The sequence below is a fragment of the Saimiri boliviensis genome, chromosome 7 (genome assembly GCF_048565385.1).
Source record: "Saimiri boliviensis isolate mSaiBol1 chromosome 7, mSaiBol1.pri, whole genome shotgun sequence".
Lineage (NCBI taxonomy): Eukaryota > Metazoa > Chordata > Mammalia > Primates > Cebidae > Saimiri > Saimiri boliviensis.
Window position 1 is genome coordinate 38,434,497 of NC_133455.1, and position 26,181 is coordinate 38,460,677.

Below are 26,181 nucleotides of genomic sequence, written 5' to 3' on the forward strand. Positions count from 1 at the left end.
ATTTATAATCCTTTGGATATATACGCATTAATGGGATTGCTGGGTCAAATGGAATTTCTATTTCTAGGTCCTTGAGGAATCGCCACACTGTCTTCCACAATGGTTGAACTAATTTACACTCCCACCAACAGTGTAAAAGTGTTCCTATTTCTCCACATCCTCTCCAGCATCTGTTGTCTCCAGATTTTTTAATGACCACCATTCTAACTGGCGTGAGATGGTATCTCAATGTAGTTTTGATTTGCATTTCTCTAATGACTAGTGATGATGAGCATTTTTTTCATATGTTTCTTGGCCTCCTGTATGTCTTCTTTTGCAAAGTGTCTGTTCATATCCTTTGCCCACTTTTGAATGGGCTTGTTTTTTTCTTGTAAATCTGTTTTAGTTCTTTGTAAATTCTGGATATCAGCCCTTTGTCAGATGGGTAAACTGCAAAAATTTTTTCCCATTCTGTTGGTTGCCGATTCACTCTAATGACTGTTTCTTTTGCTGTGCAGAGGCTGTGGAGTTTGATTAGGTCCCATCTGTCTATTTTGGCTTTTGTTGTCAATGCTTTTGGTGTTTTGGTCATGAAGTCCTTGCCTACGCCTATGTCCTGAATGGTTTTGCCTAGATTATCTTTAGGGTTTTTATGGTGTTAGGTCTTATGTTTAAGTCTTTAATCCATCTGGAGTTAATTTTAGTGTAAGGTGTCAGGAAGGGGTCCAGTTTCTGCTTTGTGCACATGACTAGCCAGTTTTCTCAGCACCGTTTATGAAACAGGGAATCCTTTCCCCTTGCTTGTTTTTGTCAGATTTGTCAAAGATCGGATGGTTGTAGATGTGTTGTGTTCCCTCCGAGACCTCTGTTCTGTTCCATTGGTCTATATCTCTGTTTTGGTACCAGTACCATGCTGTTTTAATTACTATAGCCTTGTAGTATAGTTTGAAGTCCGGTAGTGTGATGCCTCCCGCTTTGTTCTTTTTACTTAGAATTGACTTGGCTATGCGGGCTCTCTTTTGGTTCCATATGAAGTTTAAGGTGTTTTTTTCCATTTCTGTGAAGAAGATCATTGGTAGCTTGATGGGTATAGCGTTGAATCTGTAAATTACTTTGGGCAGTATGGCCATTTTCATGATACTGATTCTTCCTAACCATGAACATGGAATGTTTCTCCATCTGTTTGTGTCCTTTCTTATTTCGTCGAGCAGTGGTTTGCAGTTCTCCTTGAAGAGGTCCTTTATGTTCCTTGTTAGGTGTATTCCTAGGTATTTTATTCTCTTTGTAGCAGTTGTGAATGGCAGTTCGTTCTTGATTCGGCTCTCTTTAAGTCTGTTACTAGTGTATAGGAATGCTTGTGATTTTTGCACATTAATTTTGTAGCCTTAGACTTTGCTGAAGTTGCTTATTACTTTCAGGAGACTTTGGGCTGAGACGATGGGGTCTTCTAGATATACAATCATGTCATCTGCAAATAGAGACAATTTGACTTCCTCCTTTCCCGTTTGAATACCCTTTATGTTTTTTTCTTGCCTGGTTGCTTTGGCTAGAACTTCCAGTACTATACTGAATAGGAGTGGTGAGAGAGGGCATCCTTGTCTGGTGCCAGATTTCAAAGGGGATGCTTCCAGTTTTTGCCCATTCAGTATGATATTGGCTGTTGGTTTGTCATACATAGCTTTTATTATTTTGAGATACATTCTGTCAATACCTAGTTTATTGAGGGTTTTTAGCATAAAGGGCTGTTGAATTTTGTCAAAGGCCTTCTCTGCATCAGTTGAGAGAATCATGTGGTTTTTGTCTTTGGTTCGGTTTACATGGTGAATTACGTTTATGGACTTTTGTGTGTTGAACCAGCCTTGCATCCCTAGGATGAATCCTACTTGATCATGGTGGATAAGCTTTTTGACGTGCTGTTGCAATCAGCTTGCCAGTATTTTATTGAAGATTTTTGCATCTATGTTCATCATGGATATTGGCCTGAAGTTTTCTTTTCTTGTTGATTCTCTGCTAGGTTTTGGTATCAGGATAATGTTGGTCTCATAAAATGATTTGGGAAGGATTCCTTCTTGGATTATTTGGAATAGTTTCAGAAGGAATGGTACCAGCTCTTCTTTGTATGTCTGGTAGAATTTGGCTGTGAACCCATCTGGACCTGGGCTTTTTTTGGGTGGTAGGCTCTTAATTGCTGCTTCAACTTCAGACCTCGTTATTGGTCTATTCAGGGTTTTGACTTCTTCCTGGTTTAGTCTTGGGAGGAGGCAAGTGTCCAGGAATTTATCCATTTCTTCCAGGTTTACTAGTTTATGTGCATAGAGTTGTTTGTAATAATCTCTGATAATGGTTTGAATTTCTGTGGAATCTGTGGTGATATCCCCTTTATCCTTTTTTATTGTATCAATTTGGTTATTCTCTCTTTTCTTTTTTATTAATCTGGCTAGTGGTCTGTCTATTTTGTTGATCTTTTTGAAAAACCAGCTCCTGGATTTATTGATTTTTTTAAAGAGTTTTTTGTGTCTCTGTCTCCTTCAGTTCTGCTCTGATCTTAGTTATTTCCTTTCTTCTGCTAGGTTGTGAGTTTTTTTTATCTTGCTTCTCTAGCTCTTTCAATTTTGATGATAGGGTGTCAATTTTAGATCTCTCCTTTCTTCTCATGTGGGCACTCATTGCTATATATTTTCCTCTAGAGACTGCTTTAAATGTGCGCCAGAGATTCTGGTATGTTGTGTCTTCATTCCCATTGGTTTTGAAGAACGTCTTTATTTCTACCTTCATTTCGTTGTTTATCCAGTCACCATTCAAGAGCAAGTTGTTCAGTTTCCATGAGGCTGTGCGGTTCTGAGTTAGTTTCTGCATTCACAGTTCTAACTTGATTGCACTGTGGTCTGAGAGACTGTTAAATAATTTCCATTCTTTGGCATTTGCTGAAGAGTGATTTGCTTCCAATTTTAGAGTAGGTGTGATGTGGTGCTGAGAAGAATGTATATTCTGTGTATTTGGGTTGGAGAGTTCTGTAAATGTCTGTTAGGTTTGCTTGTTCCAAGTCTGAGTTCAAGTCCTGGATATCCTTGTTGATTTTCTGTCTGGTTGATCTGTCTAGTATTGACAATGGGGTGTTAAAGTCTCCCACTGTTATTGTGTGGGAGTCTAAGTCTCTTTGTAAGTCATTAAGAACTTGTCTTATGTATCTGGGTGCGCCTGTATTTGGTGCATATATATTTAGGATTGTTAGCTCTTCTTGTTGCATTGATCCTTTTAACATTATGTAATGTCCTTCTTTGTCTCTTTTGATCTTTGTTGATTTAAAGTCTATTTTATCAGAGACGAGAATTGCAACTCCTGCTTTTTTTTGCTCTCCATTTGCTTGGTAAATCTTCCTCCATCCCTTTATTTTGAGCCTTTGTGTATCCTTGCATGTGAGATGAGTTTCCTAGATACAGCACACTGATGAGTTTTGGCTTTTAATCCAATTTGCCAGTCTGTGTCTTTTGATTGGGGTATTTAGTTCATTTACATTTAGGGTTAATATTGTTATGTGTGAATTTGATCCTGTCATTTTGATGCTAGCTGGCTGTTTTGCCCATTAGTTGATAAAGATTTTTCATTGTGTTAATGCTCTTTATCATTTGGTTTATTTTTGGAGTGGCTGGTACTGGCTTTTCCTTTCCATGTGTAGAGCCTCTTTCAGGAGCTCCTGTAAAGCAGGCCTGGTGGTGATGAAATCTCTGAGTACTTGCTTGTTCATAAAGGATTTTACTTTTCCTTCAATTATGAAGCTTAGTTTGGCTTGATATGTAATTCTGGTTTCAAAGTTCTTTTCTTTAAGGATGTTGAATATTGCCCCCACTCTCTTCTGGCTTGTAGGGTTTCTGCTGAGAGATCTGCTGTGAGTCTGATGGGCTTCCCTTTGTGGGTAACCTGACCTTTCTCTCTGGCTGCCCTTAGCATTTTCTCCTTCATTTCAACCCTGGTGAATCTGACGATTATGTGCCTTGGGGTTGCTTTTCTTGAGGAGTATCTTTGTGGTGTTCTCTGTATTTCCTGGACTTGAATAATGGCCTGCCTTGCTAGGTAGGGGAAGTTTTCCTGGATAATATCCTGAAGAGTATTTTCCAGCTTGGATTCATTCTCTTTGTCATATTCAGGTACACCTATCAAACATAGGTTAGGTCTTTTCACATAGTCCCACATTTCTTGGAGACTTTGTTCATTCTTTTTTACCCCTTTTTCTCTAATCTTGCCTTCTTGTTTTATTTCACTAAGTTGATCTTCGACCTCCGATATCCTTTCTTCTGCTTGGTCAATTCGGCTGTTGAAAATTGTGTATGCTTCGCGAAGTTCTCGTGTTGTGTTTTTCAGCTCCATCAGTTCACTTATATTCCTCTCTATGTTGTCCATTCTTGTTAGCATTTTGTCAAATCTTTTTTCAAGGTTCTTAGTTTCTTTGCATTGGGTTAGAACATGTTGTTTTAGCTCACGGAAGTTCCTTATTACCCACCTTCTGAAGTCTGATTCTGTCATTTCATCACACTCATTCTCCATCCAGCCTTGTTCCCTTGCTGGTGAGGAGTTGTGAACCCTTGCAGGAGGAGAGGTGTTCTGGTTTTGGGTGTTTTCATCCTTTTTGTGCTGGTGTCTTCCTGTATTTGTGGATTTATCCACCTGACGTCTTTGTAGTTGCTGACTTTCAGATGGGGTGTCTGAGTGGACGTCCAATTTGTTGATAATGAAGTTATTTCTGTTTCTTAGTTTTTCTTCTGACAGTCTGGCCCTTCTGCTGTAAGGCTGCTGAGGTCCACTCCAGGCCCTGCTTGCCTGGAGATCACCTGCAACAGCTGCAGAACAGTAAGGGTTGCTACCAGTTTCTTTTTCTGCTATCTTGGTCCCAGAAGGATACCCCCTAAATGTCAGTTTGATCTCTCCTTTATGAGGTGACTCTTTGGATATACAGGGATCAGGGAGCTGCTTGAGGAGACAGTCTGTCCTTTACATGAGCTCAAGTGCTGAATTGTGAGCTCCATTTTTCATTCAGGGCTCCTGGGCAGGTATATTTAGGTTTGCTGCAGCAGAACTCATACACACCTTTTTTTCCCCCAGGTGTTCTGTCCCAGGGAGGTAGGGCTTTAGGAGTTTCTGTTATGCTGCTGCCTTTTTTTTTTTCAGCGCTGCCCTGCACAGCAAAGAGGCAGCCTAGTCAGTGTCTACCTGCAGAGGCTTTGCTGAGCTGCTGTGGGCTCCGCCCAGCCGTCTGTGAACTTCTCTGTAGTCCTGTTTATATGTGTGTAGTTAGAACTGTCTTAGCACTGGTGGCCCGCCTCTGTAATGGCGGACTCTCGCTCTAATGGCAGGTTGCCTTGGCAACGACGGGCTGCCTGAGCAATGGTGTACTACCTCAGCAGTGGTGGAGTGCCTCGGCAATGGCAGACACCCCTCCCCCACAGAGCTGGACCGTGCCAGGTTCAGCTGTGCTTGCTGTGAAACTCTCAATCCAAAGAGTTTCTGATTCCTGTTCTTTCATGGGGGTGGGACCAGCCGAGCCTGATCACCTGGCTCCCTGCCTCAGAGCCTTTCATTTTTTAGTTAAACACTCGACTCTCCCCGGTGTTCCAGTTGCCTTTTGAAAAGCCTCCGGGGTCTATGTGATTTCCCCTGCGGCGATTCACTGCACCGGTTGAAACTGCAGCATTGAGAATCGTGGGACTTTTTGTTTGTTTGTTTGTTTGTTTGTTTTTGCCTGGGAATATCCCGGCCTGGCTCGCTGTTTCAGACCCCTTTTTAGTCAGATGAGTGGACGACTGCACCTTCCCGAGGTTCCATTCGCCAGCTAAAAGGGCTCCCGGACCAGTGTATTTTGTATGGAGAACTGCCGTGCCGGGGCGCTGCAAAGCAGCCGCCCGGACCAAAACAGCTGCCGCAACCGGTTGCGCCAGCCCAAACAGTCGCGCTGGCGACCCATGGGGCTCCTCCACCTGGGAATCTCCTGGTCTGTGGGCAATAAAAATCTGTCTGGAAATGTGGAGTCCACTCACCCTCTGCGCTTTCCCTGGGAGCTGCAGTCCTGAGCTGTTCCTAAACGGCCATCTTGGATCCGGAAAGCCTCTCTCTCTTTCTTTCCCTGGTACCTTCTCCTTTGGACTCTTAAGCACAACAGCTTGGTTAATCCACACTGGAGGAATGGTGTATAATGCCCCAAAGGGGACCCAGAGGGTCACAGCATATCATTGGGGATAAGAGGCACTTTCCTTGTCTCAGGGGATTTGTGCTCCTGAGGTCAACCGGGGTGATTCTTCACCCTTTTCTGGCTAGGTCTGCGCCAATGCCATGGAGTCGCTGGGCAGTGGGTTTTGGCATGCATCACTACACCTGGCGAATTTTTGTATTTTTAGTAGAGATCGGGGTTTTGCCATGTTGACCAGGCTGGTCTCGAACTCCTGATATCAAGTGATCCACAAGCCTTGGCCTCCCAAAGTGTTGGGATTACAGGCGTAAGCCACCATTCCTGGCTGACCAGTGATTTTCCATCAAAACTGGGACATTTGGGATATTGTAATACTGTGGATTCTATCTAAACCTTTTGTTTTAGCTGGCCTTTTCTGACACTTCTCCAGTAGAGGAAAAGGGGCATGCTACCTTGTTTTTGTCAGGTGGGGATGAAAATACAAGTTTTTTATTTGCATTTTTAAGAGGTGGGGGTCTTGCTCAGTTGCCTGTGCTAGAGTGTGGTGGCATATCGTAGCTCACTACAGCCTTGAACCTCTCGGCTTAAGCAATCCTCCTAGCCTCCCAAGTAGCTGGGCAGATAGGCACATGCCACCATGCCCAGCTAATGACTTTTTTTTTTTTTTAGTTAAGGTCTCACTGTGTTGCCCAGGCTGGTCTCAAACTCTTGGTCTTAAGTAGTCCTCCCACCTCGCCTTCTGAGTGGCTGGGATATACAGGCACAAACCATAGTGCCTAGCAAATTCAGCTTTTTAAATTGGCTTTTGTTGACACCTTTGTTTTTTTTGGGAAGTGGGATTGCAGAAGGGGTCTTTGTTATTGCCAGGTAGCTGTAGTTCTGGCTCCCAATGTGATCTTCATTGATTCCCTGGAGAGGGTAGCCTCATTACTGTTGGGGTGGTTGTGCCTGGCCTAACTCTCTACTGGGCCTTCTGTGACAGCACTTCAGTGGAGTGAGGGAGGACCTCTTTGTTACTGGTGGTAGGGGTGAAAGTTCAGGTTTTCCATGTTGTCTCCTCTGACATTGCAGGATCATTGAGCTTTATTATGGTTCAGCAAACAGTGGAAACAATGAAAGTTCCTATTTTCTAGTCAGTTGTCTTGTGTACCAGTATTGGCCCAGTATTAGGCTATTTTATTATAGCCTGGCTTGGCTTCCATCTGGCCTTTGCTTGTGTGGATGGGAGTGGACCTACAGGTTTTTTTGTTTTTTTGTTTTTTCCTTTTTTTGTAGTATTGGAATAGATTATAGATTGAAATTGTCTATATATTATCTTGCTAGGCTCCCTCTTTTTGTTCCTTTAGCTAGAGAGTAGGCTTTTGTTCAAGACTTACTTGTCTGAATTAATTGGTGTTTAGTGGTTGCCAGTTTCTTTAGCGCCTTGAGGTATAAGAGAAAGCCCAGGGAACTAAACTCACCATTGTATTTCTCATTACATTCTCAGGTCTAGGTAGCTGGTCCACCTTCTAGTTTCCATTATTCAGAGTCTTATGTCTGTCGTATACCTAAATCCAGGACTCTTAGTTGTATGAATAACTATAAAACGAAAATATATATCTGCTCCATCTTTCTTAAAGTAGAAACCTTTATTCCATAAGTTTTAAAATGGAGTATCAATTTTCATTTAGTACTACATATTTTTGAATTTCCATTTTGACCTTTTATTTGATTGATAAGTTATTTAGAAGTGTATTTTTTTAAAATGCCTGGCATGTGGTTGGTATTTATAAATGTTACGTGTATACTTGTGAGGAGTTTGTTTTCTATAGTTATGGGTATAGTCTTCCATATGTCAGTTAAGTCAACATGGTTAATTGTGTTTAAATTACCTGTGTTCTTATTGATTATTTTAAAAAATCTTCACATGCCATTAGTTACCAAGAATAGTGGCGAAATTCTTCTATCATTGTGAATTTGTCTCTTTCTCCTTATAGTTTTGACAACTGCTTTACATATTTAGTGGCCATAGTAAGTATGTATAAATTTAAAATTGTCACATTTTTCTGGTGTATTTAACCTTTATCATTATTAATTTCTCTCTTCATTTTAAATAGTGGGATTTTTTTGGCCTTAAAATCTACCTCTATTATATTTTCATTGAAAGCAATCCATTCTCTGAGAAAATCTTGTTTTAACAGAAAAGATCACATTTTAGTTTTGTATCAGTCTACTTTTGCTATCAGGTAAATTTTAAGACAAATAATTTACTTTTCATTTTAGCCAATTTGTGCACAAATAAAATTTCTTTCATAAGAGTCATCTCTCACAAACCTTTCATAATTTTTTCAGACCTTCTGCAACTTGCTCAGTCCTTTAGTTTTGTCTTACATTTCTCTTTTTTATATTGAAACAATCATTTTACTTTAGGACAAAAATTTAGTTCTCTTTTTTTCTATCATTTCAACCACCTAGGTTTTTTTAATGCAAAAATTACTGTCATTCTCTTTTCTTACCAAAAATACATTCTCACAGTTTTCTGCATCTGTTTTTTATTTGTTCCTTTCTGTCTTGTTTTTATGTTTTTCCAAATTCATATTTTGAAAGTCTTTCAATAACCTGTGAATGAGACAAATTACTTTTAAAATAAAAATGTGTTTTTTAATTTTTATTTATTTATTTAAAGATAGGGTTTCACCATGATGGCCAGGCTGGTCTTGAACTCCTGACCTTAGGTGATCCACCCACCTAAGCTTCCCAAAGTGCTAGGATTACAGGTGTGAGCTACCGCGCCTGGCCAAAAACATGTTTTTTTAAACAATTTTTTTCACCAAAAACAAATTTTATTTTTTTCTTGTACACGTTGCTTGCAGAATTCTATGTATTAACTAGAATTTTACTCTTAGTAATCTTTAGTTAACTCTTAGTAATCTTAACTTTTAGTGAAGACCTAGAAAGTAAGCAATTTTGAGCTGTCACATACCAACATTTTATAGATACACATTTTGTAATTTTTAAAGATGTATTTTTTCGTAGAATTTTAATGTGGAGCCAAACATATTTTTTAACCCCCAAATATTTTTTCTTCCTATAAAGCTTTAGAAGCCAAAAGTAAACCTAAACTTACATTTAACTTACTTGGATTACTACTACCATAAATCAAGTCACATGAATTTTCTGGTTTCCCAGTGCATAGAAAAGTTATGTTTACACTGTACGGTAGTCTGTTAACCTTACAATATAATTGTATCTTAAGATGTAGATACTTTAATTAGTACTTTATTGCTAAAAAATGCTATGGATCACCTGAGCCTTGAGTGAGTCATCTATTAGTGGGTGGAGGGGTCTGGACTTTCTGCTGATGGCTACTGTTTAGAGTAGTGGTTGCTGACAGTTGGGATGGCTGTAGCAATTTCTTAAAATGAGGCAGTGAAGTTTGCCACATCAGTTGACTCATGAAAAATTTCTCTGGGGCATGAGATTCTATTTAATGGCGTTTTACCCCCAGTAGAATAAAAATTGCATGCCAGTTTTATGATGCAGTTCATTAATTCCTTGGCAAAGGTATATTTTTGGCAGGATAATTTTGTGGTAGCTGCTACAGATAGCTCACTCTGTATTTACAAAGGTTGAATCTTAGTGCATGTTTAACCTAAGAGTAAGGAGTATAGTGTTCTTGAGGGACTTCCCCCCCTCTATTAAAATATAATTTCAAAGGAAACCAAAGCAACTGCAATTATAGTTTAAAAGTTGTATTAAGTAATACATAGGTATCACACTAATTTATCAGAGATGTTATAATTCAAGCAAGACAGTAATTTAATGGCTGATTTGCATAGAGCAAATATTTTTTTGTTATAAGAAGTGATTTGTAATGACCCATGACTAAGGAAGATTCTATCAGAAAAAAAAAATGTGTGTATAATGGGGATTAGAGAAAGAGTAATGAAGTTAAAGGAGACAGAAGTATTTTAATTAAAATTTTTGTTCTTAGTTATAAGAACACTTTAAAACATCTTTTTTTTTTTAACTTCTAGATGAAATAAACAGTGACTTTCATAATACTGGGTCTATGCTTTTGGAGATAGGTGAGATGATTTAGTTTTCTGTTTTTACTGCAGTGTATAACACATAGGAGTTGATCAGTATTTATGTGTTGACTACTCATCAGAATCTGCAGACTGGGTACAACTTGCCTTGTGTCAAATGAAAGACCCTTCAAAGTGTTAATCATGGACATAGTTATGTGCTGAAGGTCACCTTTTGAAGAGATTCTCCCCAGGCAGTTACCAAGTTCGAATGGGTTTTACCCTGATTAGGGAATATGAATTTTGTACCAGAATATACACTTGAAGCTTACTGCAGTAGCTTCAGGAAACATGACTCTGGTTTGTGAATTTAAGACTACCTAAATGAGAGTGAGGGGATCCAAGATGTCCAAGTAGGAGCAGCTCTGGATTGCAGCTCCCAGCAAGCACATGGAGGGTAAATGGTTGCTGCATTTCCAGATGGATTTTTATTGCCCACAGACCAGGAGATTCCTGGATGGAGGAGTGCAACGGGTCTCCAGGGCGGCTCTCCACTCAAAAAACTCACAAGGGTCCAGGCTCTGTTTCAGCTGGTGACTGGAGCACCTGGGAGACAGAGTTGCCTATTCAACTGATAAAAAGGGGACTGAAATAGGGAGCCAGGTCAGGAGATTCCCGAGTGAAAAAGTGTCATTAGTCTCCAGCGCGGCTGTTTCAGCTGGCACAGCGGCTCTCCACACAAAATCTCACACAAATTCGGGTGCCTTTTCAACAGGTGACTGGAACGCTTGGGAGACAGAGTTGCCCATTCAACTGATGAAAAGGGGACAGAAACAGCAAGTCAGGCCAGGAGATTCCTGGGTGGAAAAGCGCCTCCAGCACAGCCAGTGCAGTGGGTCTCTGCACAAAATCTCACAAATCTGGCGACTGGAACGCCTGGGAGACAGTCGTCCATTCAACTGAAAAAAGGGACTGAAACGGGGAGCCGGGCCAAGAGATTCCCAGGCGAAAAAGCACCAGGAGCCCCCAGCATGGCTGTTTCATCCGGCACAGCAGGTCTCTGCCCAAGAATTCACACAAATCCATACACTGTTTCAACTGGTGACTGGAACGCTTGGGAGACAGAGTTGCCTGTTTAACTAAAAAAAAAAAAAAAGGGAGGTCTGAGGAAGGGAGCCAGGTGATCAGGCATGGCTGGTCCTACCCCCACAAACACCAGCAATCTGAAATGCTCTGGATTGAGAGTTTCACAGCAAGGACAGCTGAACCCAGGGGCAGTCCAGCTCTGTGGGGGAGAGGCGTCCACCATTACTGAGGCAGACCACCATTGCTAAGGCAGTCTGACATTGTTGAGGCAGTTCTAACTATACCCCTATAAACAGGACTGCAGGGAAGTTTACACAGCAGCCAGGTGGAGCCCACAGCAGATCAGCAACGACTCTGCTGGCAGACTGTGACTAGGCTTCCTCCTTGCCAGGCAGGGCATCCCTGAAAAAAGGCGGCAGCACGAAAGATACTTATAAATAAAGCCCTACCTTCCTGGGACAGAGCACCTGGGGAAAAAAAGGCTGTTATGAGTTCTGCTGCAGCAGACTTAAATGTACCTGCCCAGCAGCTCTGAATGGAGCAACAGAGCTCACAGCTTATTAGCACTTGAGCTCCTATAAAGGACAGACTGTCTCCTCAAGTAGCTCCCCGACCCCCGTATATCCAAAGAGTCACCTCATAAAGGAGAACTCAGACTGACTCTGGCAGGTATCCTCTGAGATGAAGATAGCAGAAGAAGAAACTGGCCGCAACCCTCACTGTTTTGCAGCCACTGCAGGTGAGCCCCAGGCAAGCAGTGGACCTCCAGCAGTCCTACAGCAGAGGGACCTTGACTGTTAGAAGAAAAACTAAGAAACAGAAAGAAAAACGTCATCATCAACAAACAGGATGTCCACTCAGAGACCCCATCTGAAAGTCACTCACTACAGAGACCACAAGTAAATAAATCCACAAAGATGGAAGCAAACCAGCACAAAAAGAATGAAAACTCGCAAAACCAGAACGCCTCTCCTCCTCCAAGGGATCACAACTCCTCACCAGCAAGGGAACAAGGCTGGATGACGGAGTAGTCTGATGAATTGACAGAAACAGGCTTCAGAAGGTGGATAATAATAAACTTCTCTGAGCTAAAAGAACATCTTCTATCCCAGTGCAAAGAAACTAAGAACCTTAGAAAAAGGTTTGACGAAATGCTAACAAGAATAAATAGCTTAGAGAGGAACATAAATGAATTGATTGAACTGAAAAACACAACACAAGAACTTCGCAAAACATACACAAGTTTCAATAGCCGAATTGGCCAAGCAAAAGGAACGGTCTCAGGGGTGGAAGATCAACTTAGTGAAATAAAACGAGAAGGCAAGATTAGAGAAAAAGAGTAAAAAGAAACAAAGCCTCCAAGAAATATGGGATCATGTGAAAAGACCTAATCTACATTTGATAGGTATACCTGAATGTGATGGAGATAATGAATCCAAGCTGGAACACACTCTTCAGAATATCCAGGAAAACTTCCCCAACCTAGCAAGGCAGGCCAATATTCAAGTCCAGGAAATACAAATATGTTCCTCAAGAAGAGCAACCCCAAGGCACATAATCGTCAGATTCATCAGGGTTGAAATGAAGGAGAAAATGCTAAGGGCAGCCAGAGAGAAAGATGGGGTTACCCATAAAGGGAAGCCCATCAGACTCACAGTGGATCTCTCAGCATAAACCCTACCAGCCAGAAGAGAGTGGGGGCCAGTATTCAACATCCTTAAAGAAAAGAACTTTCAACCTAGGATTTCATATCCAGCCAAACTAAGTTTTGTAAGTGAAGGAGAAATAAAATCCTTTATGAACAAGCAATTACTCAGAGATTTCATCACCACTAGGCCTGCTTTACAAGAGCTCCTGAAGGAAGCACTAAACAGGAACAACCAGTACCAGCCACTCCAAAAACGCACCAAATAGTAAAGATATCGACACAATGAAGAAACTGCATCAACTAACAGGCAAAACAACCAGTTAGCGTCAAAATGGCAGGATCAAATTCACACATAACAAGATTAACCCTAAATGTAAATGGGCTAAATGCCCCAATCAAAAGACATAGTCAGCAAACTGACGCAAGAACAGAAAATCAAACACTGCATGTTCTCACTCATAGGTGGATGTTGAACGATGAGAACACATGGGACACAGGGAGGGAAGCATCACACACTGGGGTCTGTGGAGGTGGGGAACTAGGAGAGTGACGGGAGGGGGGAGTTGGGGAGGGATAACATGGGGAGAAATGTCACATATAGGTGATGGGAAGGAAGGCAGCAAACCACATTGCCATGTATGTATCTATGCAACAATCTTGCACGTTCTTCACATGTACCCCAAAACCTAAAACACAATAAAATATATATTAAAATAAATAAAACAATATAGTGATACGTCATCTGAGAGAGGTCTGTAGGAATGCAAAGACGTAGGAATGACATACAAACCAGTGTTCCTACACAAAGAGATACCTATGCAAGATGTCAAAAGTGAACTGGAGTTGGATGCATGCCCAGGTAAATGAAAGTGGAAAGGAGAATATTTTAAACATAAAGAATTGCATGGGCAAGGGTTAGGAGCCAGCATGAGAACTAAAAATTGATCAGTGTTGTTGGAAGAGAGTATGAAGGGCTAGAGAGATAATCAGGTGATGAATGAGGTAACCCTGTGATATTCTTAAGAATTATTTAAAAAAGAATTATAATAGTCTTATTATGAAGGAAGAGTGGAAGGCCAACAGATGAGCCACTGGAAAACTTGTGAAGTGGATGGAACCAGGCAGAGTGATAGTAACTGGACACTTTTGGTAGAAGGGATGGAGAGGTGAAGGATGAAAAGGAACATGGCAGTGACAGGCCAAGTGTGGAAAGGTGGAATGATGGTGGGAGGCGGAGTGGAATCTAGGAAGGTCAAAGGAGAAAGGACATGAGGGAAAAAAAAACTACCCAAATGAGAAGAGTCTATGGTTCTAGTGAAACTAGGTGAATACCTGAAGAGGTGATTTTGATGGTCACAGAAGCTGCATGGAAGTGAAAATTTTTCAAGGTGCAATTCAGCTTTATATTTGCATTTTGTTTTATGAACAATTAAAATCTGAAAATTGGGCTTTGTAATAAAAATAAGGAGGGGCTGGGCACAGTGGCTCACACCTATAATCCCAGCACTTTGAGAGGCCAAGGTGGGCGGATCGCCTGAGGTTGGGATTTTGAGACCAGCCTGGCCAGCATGGTGAAACCCTATCTCCACTAAAAATAAAAAAATTAGCTGGGCTTGGTAGTAGGCACCTGTAATCCTGGCTACTCAGGAAGTTGAGGCAGGATAATCTTTTGAATCCTGGAGGCGGAGGTTGCAGTGAGCTGAGATGGCAGCATTGCACTTCAGCCTGGGTAACAGAGTGAGACTCCTTCTCAAAAATAAATAAATAAAGAAAGAAAGAAGATAAGGAGAATAATAAAAGTGATAAAAGTATCACTAAAGGAAGCTTATGTTTACTGATTGCAAACTATGTTTATTTCTCTGTGCAGGTATAATTTGGCCTCCTGAGATTCTACCTTAGCAAGAAAGGAGTGGGAGATACTCTTAGACAGAAAACTAAAATAATAAGAAAGCCAAAACTTATTTTTACATGGTTGTCAATACATTTACCGATATGGACACTTTTCCCAATAATTTGCCTCCTGGTGGAGACAGTGGATTGACAGGTTCTGAGTCGGAGTTCCAGAAAATGTTAATTGATGAAAGGATACGATGTGAGCATCATAAAGCTAATTATCAGACTCTGAAAGCCGAACACACAAGGTAAATTACTTAAATCTAGAAGTGGGGTTTTGGTTTAAAAACGTTATTGGAATTATCTTGGCTGAATGTTGGCTATAGAATATAGTATAATTTTCTTATTTGCAGTGTATATGTTTAAAACTTCTTTAATATAGTAAAATTTTCACTTCAGAGTTATTTTGTTGCAAACTAAATGTGGTATCAAGTGGATTATAAATTTCTAAGTCTTATTCTGAAAGTGGCAAGACATGTTAAATTAAATGTATCCAGATGGCTAAATGTGCTTCCTATCTCCCACCAAGGTAAAATTGCATCCCAGAGCTACAGTGTTAATAATTAAATGAAACTCTGTAAAGAAAAGATATTTGTAGGTTTAAAGGAATGTGTGATATTGGTCTTGTTTTTCTGTAGTGTTGATTGACTTTACATAAAGTCATACAGTTAGAAAGGATTTACTCAAAATTGAATTCTTTTTTTAAAAATCAGGTTGCAGAATGAACATGTAAAGTCACAAAATGAACTCAAGCACCTGTTAAATGAAAAGCAAGTTCACCAGGAAAAACTTCAGCTGCTGCTTCAAGAACTAAGAGAAGAATTAGTAGAGAAAACTAAAGACTTAGAAGAAATGAAACTGCAGGTGAGAAAATACATTTGAGTTCGTATGAAAGTAGTCAGATGCATAGTGGAAGTAAATAGTTTTGGTGAATTTGGTAATTTCTGTCTATATCCTTAATGATTACTTTGCTGTATCTCCAAGTGGTACAGTTTAATCTTCCTTCAAATATTTTAGAATGTTAGCTACCATGTAAGGTAGCCATGAAACTTATTTTATGTAAGTTGATATTATATTACTATTCTGGTATAAATAATATTTTACTATTAAGAACAAGGGAAGAAGTGAGTTTGAATTGATAAAAAATAGAATTAACTAATTTTTTAAAAGAAAGATTTACTAATATTTATATATGCATTATAACTGAAAGTAAGCTAAAAAAAGACTGTTGGCTGTTATTAAGGAGCTTCTTAAAAGAGACTGTAAAAACAGTATGTGCATATAATCTATGTGTACATTGTAAAGCAAATGGGTTTGTAAAGCAAAAGATAGTTGGCAAAAGTACTGAAGTGTCCAAATACTTCAGAGGCAACTATCTGTTGCTTTACAAACAGGCTAGAGTGCAGTGGCACGATCTCAGCTCACTGCAGCCTCTATCTCCTGGGTTCAAGGGATTCTCTTGTCTCAGCCTCCTGAATAACTGGAACTAGAGGTGTGTGCCACCATGCCCAGCTAATTTTTGTATTTTTAGTAGAGATGGGGTTTCACCTTGTTGAGCAGGATGGTCTCGATCTCTTGACCTCGTCACCTGCCCGCCTTGGCCTCCCAAAGTGCTGGGATTATAGGTGTGAGCCACCACGCCTGGCGGAAGTACAGTTTCTTTAGATAATTTTTACACTATTCATTTTTCATTTGTCTGGAGAGTAGAGCAAAACCAGACTTTAACTCCAGTCAAATTTCCTATAAATCTCAAATTAGTAGGTTCTCATGAGTGGTTATTTTTCTCTAACTATGTAAGTTCTGAAGAGCACCAGCTATTTATTTCTGCCTAACAATCTGCTTGGTATAAATAGTAAGGTATTGTTAATATTAGAGTCAGAAGTTAATAGAGTAAGAAGGCATCTTTCAAGTCACGTAGTCTGGCATATCACCCAACTCTTAGATATCCTTTGACAGAAGCCTTGTAAGTTTGTCATTCAGTAACTTCTTGAAATCTACCATTGCTAGGAACACCACTAAGCCTGGCTTGGAGACTCCATTATGCTCACTGTTTCACTCCTAGGTATATTTGGGACATTTAACCTCTGAAATGTAAATTGAAGAGGGAAATGTAATTTAAGCCTATAGAATTAGTGCATTAAATTGTTTTGCAAAAATTGAGAATCTATTGTATGAATGGAAGCTGTGAATGCTGAACCCAAGAGATTCTTCAGGTATTGCAAATTTAATTATTCTATTTCATGAGAGTGACATCTAAATGTGATTATTTGTACCAAGCACATCCAGAAAGTAAGTAAAGCACATCCAGAAGGCTGGAGTGGCTATATATATATCTGATTAAAGAGAATTCCAGACAAAGAGTATCACTAAAGATAAAAAATGATGTTTTATAATAAAAAAAGGGTCAATTCTTCCAGAAGATGATACCTTCAAAAACTATGTCTCTATGTCTAGTTTTCTCATGTGGTAAAAGGGATAAAAGAATCTGCTTAAGGGCTGTGAGGAGTAGTGAGATAACATCTACATTTTTACTACCATAATGGACACATAGTAAATATTCACAAATGGTGACATGTTTATTTGAATTCAGGCTCCATGAGGGCAGGAACTTTTTTAAAGTGTGTCTTCAGTGTTTAGGATAATGCATAGCAAACACCTGTTTGTTGGATGAATGACATGAAAAATGGAAATAAATGAATGGAGTGGAATTGTTGTTCATATATTGCACTTTCTATGTCAAACGTACCTAGACCCTCAGCATCTTAGAGTTGGTAATCATCTAGTTTTTCTTTGAATCTGTTATGGATTGAGTCATATTCCCAACCAGGATATGTTGAGTCCTAACTCCTACTACCTCAGAATGTGACCTTATTTGGATGTAGGGTCATTACAGATGTAATTAGTTAAGTTGATGAGGTCGTATTGGAGTATGATGGGCCTTTAACTCAATATTACTGGTGTCCTTAAAGAGGAGAAGAGAGATGGAGACAAATCGGGTTGAGGGGAACACTATGTGATGGTGGAGGCAGAGATTGAAGTGCTCCAGAAGCTAGAAAGAGGCAAGGTAAGATTCTTCCCTACAGATTTTAGAGGGAGCAAGGGCTGCCAACACCTTGATTTCAGATTAATAGCCTCCAAAACTGTCAAAGAACAAACTTCTGTTATTTAAAGCCATGTCGTTTCTGGTATTTTATTATGGCAACCTAGGAAACTAATATATTGTCCAAAGCAGAATCCTTTTTAGAACATCTTTCAGACAGGTCTCTCTTCATTCTCTGCTTCAGTGCTTTCAGTGCTAGAGAACCTAGTGAACTTTCAAACTGATCCAATTGTATTTATGGATTAAAGTATGTTAAACATTTCTCTCTCATATTAAAATGAAGTCATCCACCCTGTAGCCTCCCTGTTGGTAACTTGGGATGCTCCTCCATTTGAAAACCTCCCATATGTTTGCTCACAAATATAATTTATCTAGTAAGTCTTCTGTTTTTTAAGATAAATGTATCTAGTTTCTATGTGATATTTATTTGGCAAAACTAAGCCAAAGAAACATGTATACATGTAAACACATATTTTAAAACAATTCAGCTATTTGTTTAATGGATGCTTGCAATTTGTGCAAATTGTAAGTTTAAAAAAGTTAAGTAAGTTCAACTAAGATCAAGAAATATTTCAATGAAGGTTTATGAAAGATGATTATTTTAAAAATATACATGCATTATCTAGTCTGCCTACAAAAATGCCTTTTCTAAGATTTAATGTCATCTATTTTGCTTTTATGGGTAAAGGTGAGATTCTCATTTAAAGAACATTTCTACATCAGTAGTGAATGGGAATGATAATAGTGCCTAGCTCATAGGTTGACTGTAAGGATGAGGTGAGACAATGCATAGAAAGTGTTAGTTCAGGCCAAGCATGGTGGCTCCCATCTTGAGCACTTTGGGAGGCAGAGGCAGGAGGATCACTTGAGGCTAGGAGTTTGAGACCAGCTTAGGTAACATAGTGAGACTCTGTCTCTAAGAAATAAAATAAAATAAATTAGGCTGACATAGTAGCGTGCACTTGTAGTCCCAGCTAGTAAAGAGACTGAGACAGGAAACTTGTTTAAGCTTAGGAGTTTGAGGCTTCAGGGAGCCGTGATTACACCACCACAGTTTACCCTGGGCAACAGTGAGAGACCCTGACTCTTTAAAAAAAAAAAAAAAAAAGGTAAAAGTATGATGTTTTGATCTAGCAAGTGGTCAGTATATGTAGTTGTTATTGTGTTACTATGTACCATTTTAGCAAAACCTTTTTAAATATGGGGGATAATTTGATATATTCTAATAAAACTAAGTGAAAATTACTAATGATTAATATGATCTTACTGTGCTAATGAAAACTATATAACCCAGTATATAGTTTCCCATTTTGTTTTGGCTGCTGGGAAGCTCAGATCAAAATATAATACTCAGTTTCAGTCATTAAGAATTTCTGGCATAGCACTATTTGTCTTCTTAAAGTATTCTTTGTAAAAGACTGGTCTATTTTAGGTTGTTAAATGGCAAGTGCTGTAGTGTTAAAGATTTGTTTTTATAGATTTTAAAACAGATAATGACACTAGACTGTTGTATGATAAAGCATTCTTATAAGTTTCTTTGGAGACAAGTAGTGGCAATGTTCCTTTATGAGTGTAAGACACTGCTGGGTGCAATGATTCATGCCTGTAATCCCGGAACTTTGGGAGGACTAGGTGTGTGGATCACCTGAGGTCAGGAGTTTTGCATGTGACCAGCGTGGCCAACATGGTGAAACCCTGTCTCTATTAAAAATATACATGAAGGGGATGGTAGCGCATGCCTGCTGTCCCAGCTACTGGGTAGGGTGAAGCACAAGAATTGCTTGAACCTGGAGGCAGGGATTGCAGTGAGTCGAGATCGTGCCACTGCACTCCAGCCTGGGGGCTGAGGTGGGAGAATTGCTTGAACCTGGGAGGTGGAGGTTGCAGTGAGCAGAGATCACGCCACTGCACTTCAGCCTAGGTGATAGAGCAAGACTTTATCTCAAAAAAAAAAAAAAAAAAGCAGAGATCCTTTGTCAGAGATCTCAGATCAGAATACCCTTAAACTATTGTATGCTGTTAGGTGGCACAGACCAATGGTGAGGTGCACACCATTACAGGATTTAAAGCACTGTTTCCAAGAGGCACCTATGGTGTAACTGAACATGTAGTGTTAGGAGCCGCTTGGATATTGTGCAGCTGCATTACTCTACAGGGTAGTGAGCACTGGTTATCTTTGTTCTTTGTAATGTACTGTGTCTGGTTTTTTGGCTGCTGTTCTCTTTATTGCTGGTTTTAAGCAATTTTATTGTCATACTTTGTAGTTTTCTTTAAATCTGTGGTGCTGGGGTTTATTGAGTTCTGTAGGTCTCTGGGTTTACAGTTTTTATCAAACTTAGAAAATTTTTGGAGATTATTTCTAAAAATATTTTCTACCTCCTTTTTTACCTCTGTTGGAGATTCTTAATTACGTTCTAATATTAGACCACTAAAGTTCTCCCATAGCTCGCTGATGTTGTTTATTAATTTATTTTTAGTATTTGTGTCTCTGGGCTTCGTTTTGGTTAGTTTCTGTTGCCATGTTTTCAGATTCATTGATTTTGTCTTCTGCAGTATCTAACCTGCTGTCAATTCCAGGCAGTGTAATTTTCATCTCATAAGTTGTAGTTTTCATCTCTGGAAGTTCAATTTTGATCTTTTTATATCTTCCTTATCTTTATCTAACATGTTTGGTCTTTTTAGTTTTTTGAACATACGGAATTTAGTTATAATTACTATACAATAAAGTTTTAATGACATCTGTGTCATTTCTGGGCCTGTTTTAAGCTTATTCCTCCAGAGAGAGAGAGACACAGACAGACAGACAGACAGACACACACACACACACACACACACTCTCACTCTCTCTCTCTCTCCCTCTCTCTCCCTCTCCCTCTCCCTCCCTCTCTCTGTCTCTCTCTCTCTGTCTCTCTCTCTTTTGCTTCTTTGTATGCCTAGTAAATTTTTATTGGATGTTAGATACTGTGAACTTTATTTTTAAAATGCTGAATTTTTTTTTTTTTTTTAAAGATGGAGTTTCGCTCTTATTGCCCAGGCTGGAGTGCAGTGGAGCGATCTTGGCCCACTGCAATCTCCACCTCCCAATATTTTTGCATTTTGATAAATGTTGTTGTGCTTTATTTTTGGATACAGTTAAATAACTTGGAAACAGTTAATTTCCAAGTAATTGGAAATTACTTGGGTCTTGCTTTTAGGATTTAAATAGTAGCAGACTAGTATTTAGTGTAGTGCTAGTTATTTCCCATCACTGAGGCAAGACTCTTCTGAGTATTATAACAATTTCTTTATGAAATGAAGGATTTTAATCTGATTTTTGGGAACAGAAACTATTACTAGCTTTGTGAGCTCTGTGTATTCATCCGTCTAATCTTTTCAGGTGTTTCTTTGACTAGCTGTAGGGCGTTTCCTTGGACACATGTGCTAATCAATACTCTACTGAATGAGCCAAGACTTTTTGTAGGTTTTCTTTTTCCTTTTTTTTTTTTTTTTTAAGGCAGTTTTACTCTGTTGCCAGGCTGGAGTGCAGTGGTGCGATCTCGGCTCACTGTAGTCTCTGCCTCCCAGGTTCAAGCGATTCTTCTGCCTCAGCCTCCCAAGTAGCTGGGATTACAGGCACGTGCCACCACATCTAGCTAATGTTTGTATTTTTAGTAGAGATGGGGTTTCACCATGTTGGTCAGGATGTTCTTGATCTCCTGACCTCATGATACGCCTGCCTTGGCCTCCCAAAGTGCCGGGATTACAGGTGTGAGCCACCGCACCCAGCCTTTTGTAAATTTTCTTAGTTCTTTTTTCTCTGTCCTCTTTTTTCTGCTATCCTGTCTTAGGATTCTAACCACTCTAGTGTCCCTGGATGCTCAGTTCTATCTCCTCAACTCAGGGAGTGCATCATGACTGTGTGGGTATCCTTTCCTGTGCCAGGTCCTGAAAACTCCCAAAGCTCGTCTTCTATGTTTTGTGCCTCTCAGAGATCTGTCTTTTGCTTTCTTATGTCCAGTGTCTTGCAAACTGTTTAATTTTTGTCTTTTTTTTTTGTTTATTTCAGGCAGGAGAGTGAATCTGGATACTTAATCTATCTTGGCTGAAAGTAGAAGGCTTTTTATTTTCAGTTAACTTCCAGTTTTGGGAATCTCAAACATGTAGCACATCCCCGCGTACCTGTCATCCAGCATCAATAATTATTCTCTCTGAGCCAGGCTTGTTTTATCTACTACTTTCTCCCATTAATAATTATTCTCTCTGAGCCAGGCTTGTTTTATCTACTGCTTTCTCCCACCCACCCCCACTTTTTTCCTCAATGTCTGTGGATTGTTTTTATATATTTCAACAAATAATCGACTGTGTATCTCTATAACAAACCAGTGCTGCCTCCCTTACAAGCATAACCATAATACCTTTACTATATTTAAAATACTTATTTCTTAATACCTTTTACTATTCCATCTTTGTTCAGATTTTCTTAATTTTCCTGTGATTTTGCTTCCTTATTTTTGCAGTTAGATCATTTGAAACAGGAACCAAGTAAGCTTTACCTATTAATCTCTTCCTTTTAATTGCTACCTCATCTTAGTTTGGACTCTTGCTACTGTCACCCAGACTTGATGCCATAAACCAGATTTTTTTTTTTTTTTTTTTGAGACAGAGTCTCACTCTGTCACCAGGTGCCAGGCTGGAGTGCAGTGGCACAGTCTCAGCTCACCGCAACCTCCGCCTCCCGGGTTCAGGCAATTCTCCTGCCTCAGCCTCCTGAGTAACTGGGACTACGGGCGCCCGCCACCACGCCCTGCCAATTTTTTGTATTTTTAGTAGAGATGGGGTTTCACCATGTTGGTCAGAATGGTCTCAATCTCTTGACCTCATGATCCGCCCACCTCAGCCTCCCAAAGTGCATAAACCAGATTATGACATGAGCTTTCTATCTAGTTTCTTTGGCTTCATTCACTAAAGCTTTTGATTCATCTTGCTTCTTTGTGAAATATAGATATCATAGTGTCACTCTTAAGCTTAAAAACCTTCAATAAATAAGGTATAGAAAAATATATGTACAATATCCTTTTTGTGTAAAAATTAAAGCTATTATATGTGCTTGTGTATCTATAGATTGTTTTAGAAGGGAACATAAGAAGTTATTAACAATGATTGCTTTAATAGAAGGAACTTGAATTAATGAAGTGAGAAGACTTTTTAGTGTTTCGTTTGAACTGTTTTATTTATGTAATTATATGTATTAATTTTAAACAGAATAAATTTTCAAAGTAAATAGTATTGAATACTGAATAAATAATAGGAGTCTAAACCTGGTATTCAGGAACTTTTCACTCTGGCTGCGACCTGTTTTCCTTTTGTTCCCAGCCAGGTTGTAGCCCTCCAAGGGAGCATTTGGAAATGTTACAGTGTTTAGAGATTTCTACCAGTGTGAATGTAGGGACCCACAATTTAAAATTTTTCTGTCATACTTAATGTGGTCCCATTCAAAATGGCTTTAACTCACCTTTGAGAATCCCTTTTCTCTCATACAGTCTCTGACACCGAGGTAAATTAAAATGTTAATTGGTTTGATTTTGGGTTCTATGTAAGTTTTAGTTTTCCCATTCCTTTGAGGCGTCATTCTTTCTATGCTAAATGTGTTTTATCTTTTGTACCCGTCTGGTAAGCCTGTATTGCCTACTTTTGTAGTTACTTGTGTGTATGAGTTATTTTTAATACCAGAGTTTGAAATTTTTATGGGGAGACGTGCATCCTGTGAGTTTTTGTGATCTTTATAAAGTCATTTGAACACTTTGTCTGCCTCAGTGTAGCTACATTGTGGGATTGTTGTAGGAATTAATTAATGCATGTAAGGTGCTTAAAACAGGATGGTATGTAGGTTACAGTGCATTGTACAGTGCTTTATAGTAAGATCTCATTTAGTAAAATATATTGTGAATATATTTGGACTATTATAAAATAGAACATTATGATTTATAGAAATTAATATAAATACAAACTTTTAGATTTTTTTTCTTTATTCATTCATGAAATAGTAATTGAGTGGTTCCTATGTGCCAGACATTGGTGATAGGTATTGGGCATACAATGGTGAATAAAGACTGTGTCTTCCCATATGGGACTTACATATTTATTATTAAATTATGAGTTCTGTAAGAGAGTGTGACAAAGAGAAGCCTAAATTAGTTTAAATGTGAGAGTAAAAATGAGGCTTTTCTAACTGAAGATAAATCTGAAAGCTTCTCTTTGGCATAACAAATTGTTACACCTTTATTTTGCCTGCTTGGTAAAATAACTGGACTATCAGCCATTGTTTACAACATGATAGCCTTAGCTGCCAATGTAGTTATTCCTAACAATAGCAATGATAATCTGTAACTGTCTTCACTTCATGTTAATGGAATTTTTGACATCTTGAGAGCCTGAAATTGAGATTCTTAAAGTATTATTTCAAATGATGATTCTATTTGTATAGTGATTGCTGTAATAATAACTGTATTGTGAAAACTTTCATGAATTCCATTGTCATAATTAGAAGAGAGGCTTTGAAATATGGTGAATTACTGATTTTAATATGATTTTATATTTGGAATTGTTTGCATTTCTCTATATACTAGATATTAACTCCACAAAAATTGGAATTGCTAAGAGCTGAAATACAACAAGAAATAGAAACTCCAATGAGAGAACGTTTTCGAACTCTAGATGAAGTAAGTAACTTATGTTGTTTACTATGCATTTATCCTCTTGGGATCAAAGTCTTGATGAAAAGCATCATTTCCCTAACCCAAAACCCTGCAGTAGTTCCCATTTTAACTCAGTCATTGCAGTGGCCTCTAAGGCTTCACAGGATTGGACTCCTATTACTTCTCTGATCTCTTTTCCTTTTTTCACATTGACTTACTGATATTTCTTTGGCACTCCAGAATTGGTGCATTTCTTTCTTGCTTTTATTTTTTATTTTTTAAATAATTTTGAAACAGAGCCTGGCTCTGTTGCCCAGCCTGGAGTGCAGTGGCACAATCTTGGCTCACTGAAACCTCTGCCTCCCGAGTTCAAGCGATTCTCCTGCCTTAGCCTCCTGAGAAGCTGGGATTGCAGGTGCACCACCATGCCTGGCTAATTTTTGTATTTTTAGGAGAAACGGGGTTTCACCATGTTAGCCAGACTGATTTTGAACTCCTGATCTCAAGTGATCTGCGTGCTTTGGCCTCCCAAAATGATGGGATTACAGGTGTGAGCCACCGCCTCCAGCCGAATTGGTGCATCTCTTTTGCCTTGAATACTCTCTCTCCAGATATGTTGCGGCTAACTTCATCTCTTCTAGGACTTTGCTAAAATGTCACTTTCTCAACTGGGCCTACTTTGACTGCTCCCAATCTACCTATTTAATATTGTAACCTGCCTTTCCCATTATTGCTTAGACCTTTAGAGCCCCCTTATCTTGCTCTATTTTTTAATTCTTTTTCTGGTACATACCTTCTGTGCTATATAATTTACTTATTTATTGTGTTTATTTTCTGTTTTACCACCTCTAGAATGGAAGTTGCATGGGAGGAGGAACCTTTACCTGTTTTGTTCATTGTTATATTCCAAGTTCCTAGAACAGATTTTGGTATACAGTAGGTGCTCAATTAATATTTGTTGAATGAGATAGAAAGTTTCGTGCCACTTCATAAAAATAAAAATCTGTTACAGTTTTACTTCAGGTTGAGACTAATCTCCTTTGGTGAAGTGTTGATGTAACATGACTGAATGCTTAGTAAAGGGGACAGGATAAGATTGCAGATAATAAGTATATTAGGCTGGGCATGATGGCTCACGCCTGTAATCCCAGCAGTTTGGGAGGCCGAGGTGGGCAGATCACAAGGTTACGAGATCGAGACCATCCTGGCCAACATGGTGAAACCCCACCTCTGCTAAAAATACAAAAAAATTAGCCGGGTGTGGTGGTGCATACCTGTAGTCCCAGCTACTTGGGAGGCTGAGGCAGGAGAATTGCTTGAAACTGAAAAATGGAAGTTGCAGTGAGCCGGGATTGCGCCAAAGCACTGCAGCCTGGTGATAGAGTGAGACTGTGTCTCCAAAAAAAAAGTATATTAGACACTTGCTAGACATTTTATATATATTACCTTATTTAACAAATAGACCTGGCCTTATACATGCAAATGATTATTGTCCCCTTCAAAATGGGCCCCTTTGTAGAGCTATACTCAAGTGATGTGGTCATTGCCCAAAACCGTTGTAGAATCCTCTTTTATAATGGCTTACTGGTTTGATAATATCATCTTTCCAGTATATT

The 26,181-nt window shown here is 39.2% G+C and overlaps 1 protein-coding gene across 10 annotated transcripts in view; it reads left to right on the top strand.

The window, feature by feature from the left end:
• Positions 1–26,181, top strand: part of CEP83 (centrosomal protein 83) — a 171,392-nt gene that overhangs the window by 51,871 nt on the left and 93,340 nt on the right. For 8 of the 10 annotated variants that reach the window (XM_074402419.1, XM_010340166.3, XM_074402417.1 and 5 more), the window contains 3 exons: positions 14,766–15,039; positions 15,505–15,655; positions 24,497–24,589. In XM_074402419.1, coding sequence (XP_074258520.1) covers positions 14,867–15,039; positions 15,505–15,655; positions 24,497–24,589 — 417 coding nt within the window. In that variant the 5' untranslated portion in view covers positions 14,766–14,866. Of the gene's footprint in view, positions 1–10,250; positions 11,221–14,765; positions 15,040–15,504; positions 15,656–17,760; positions 17,856–24,496; positions 24,590–26,181 lie in introns of those variants that run through there. The other 2 variants (XM_074402418.1, XM_074402420.1) reach the window with 2 other exon arrangements.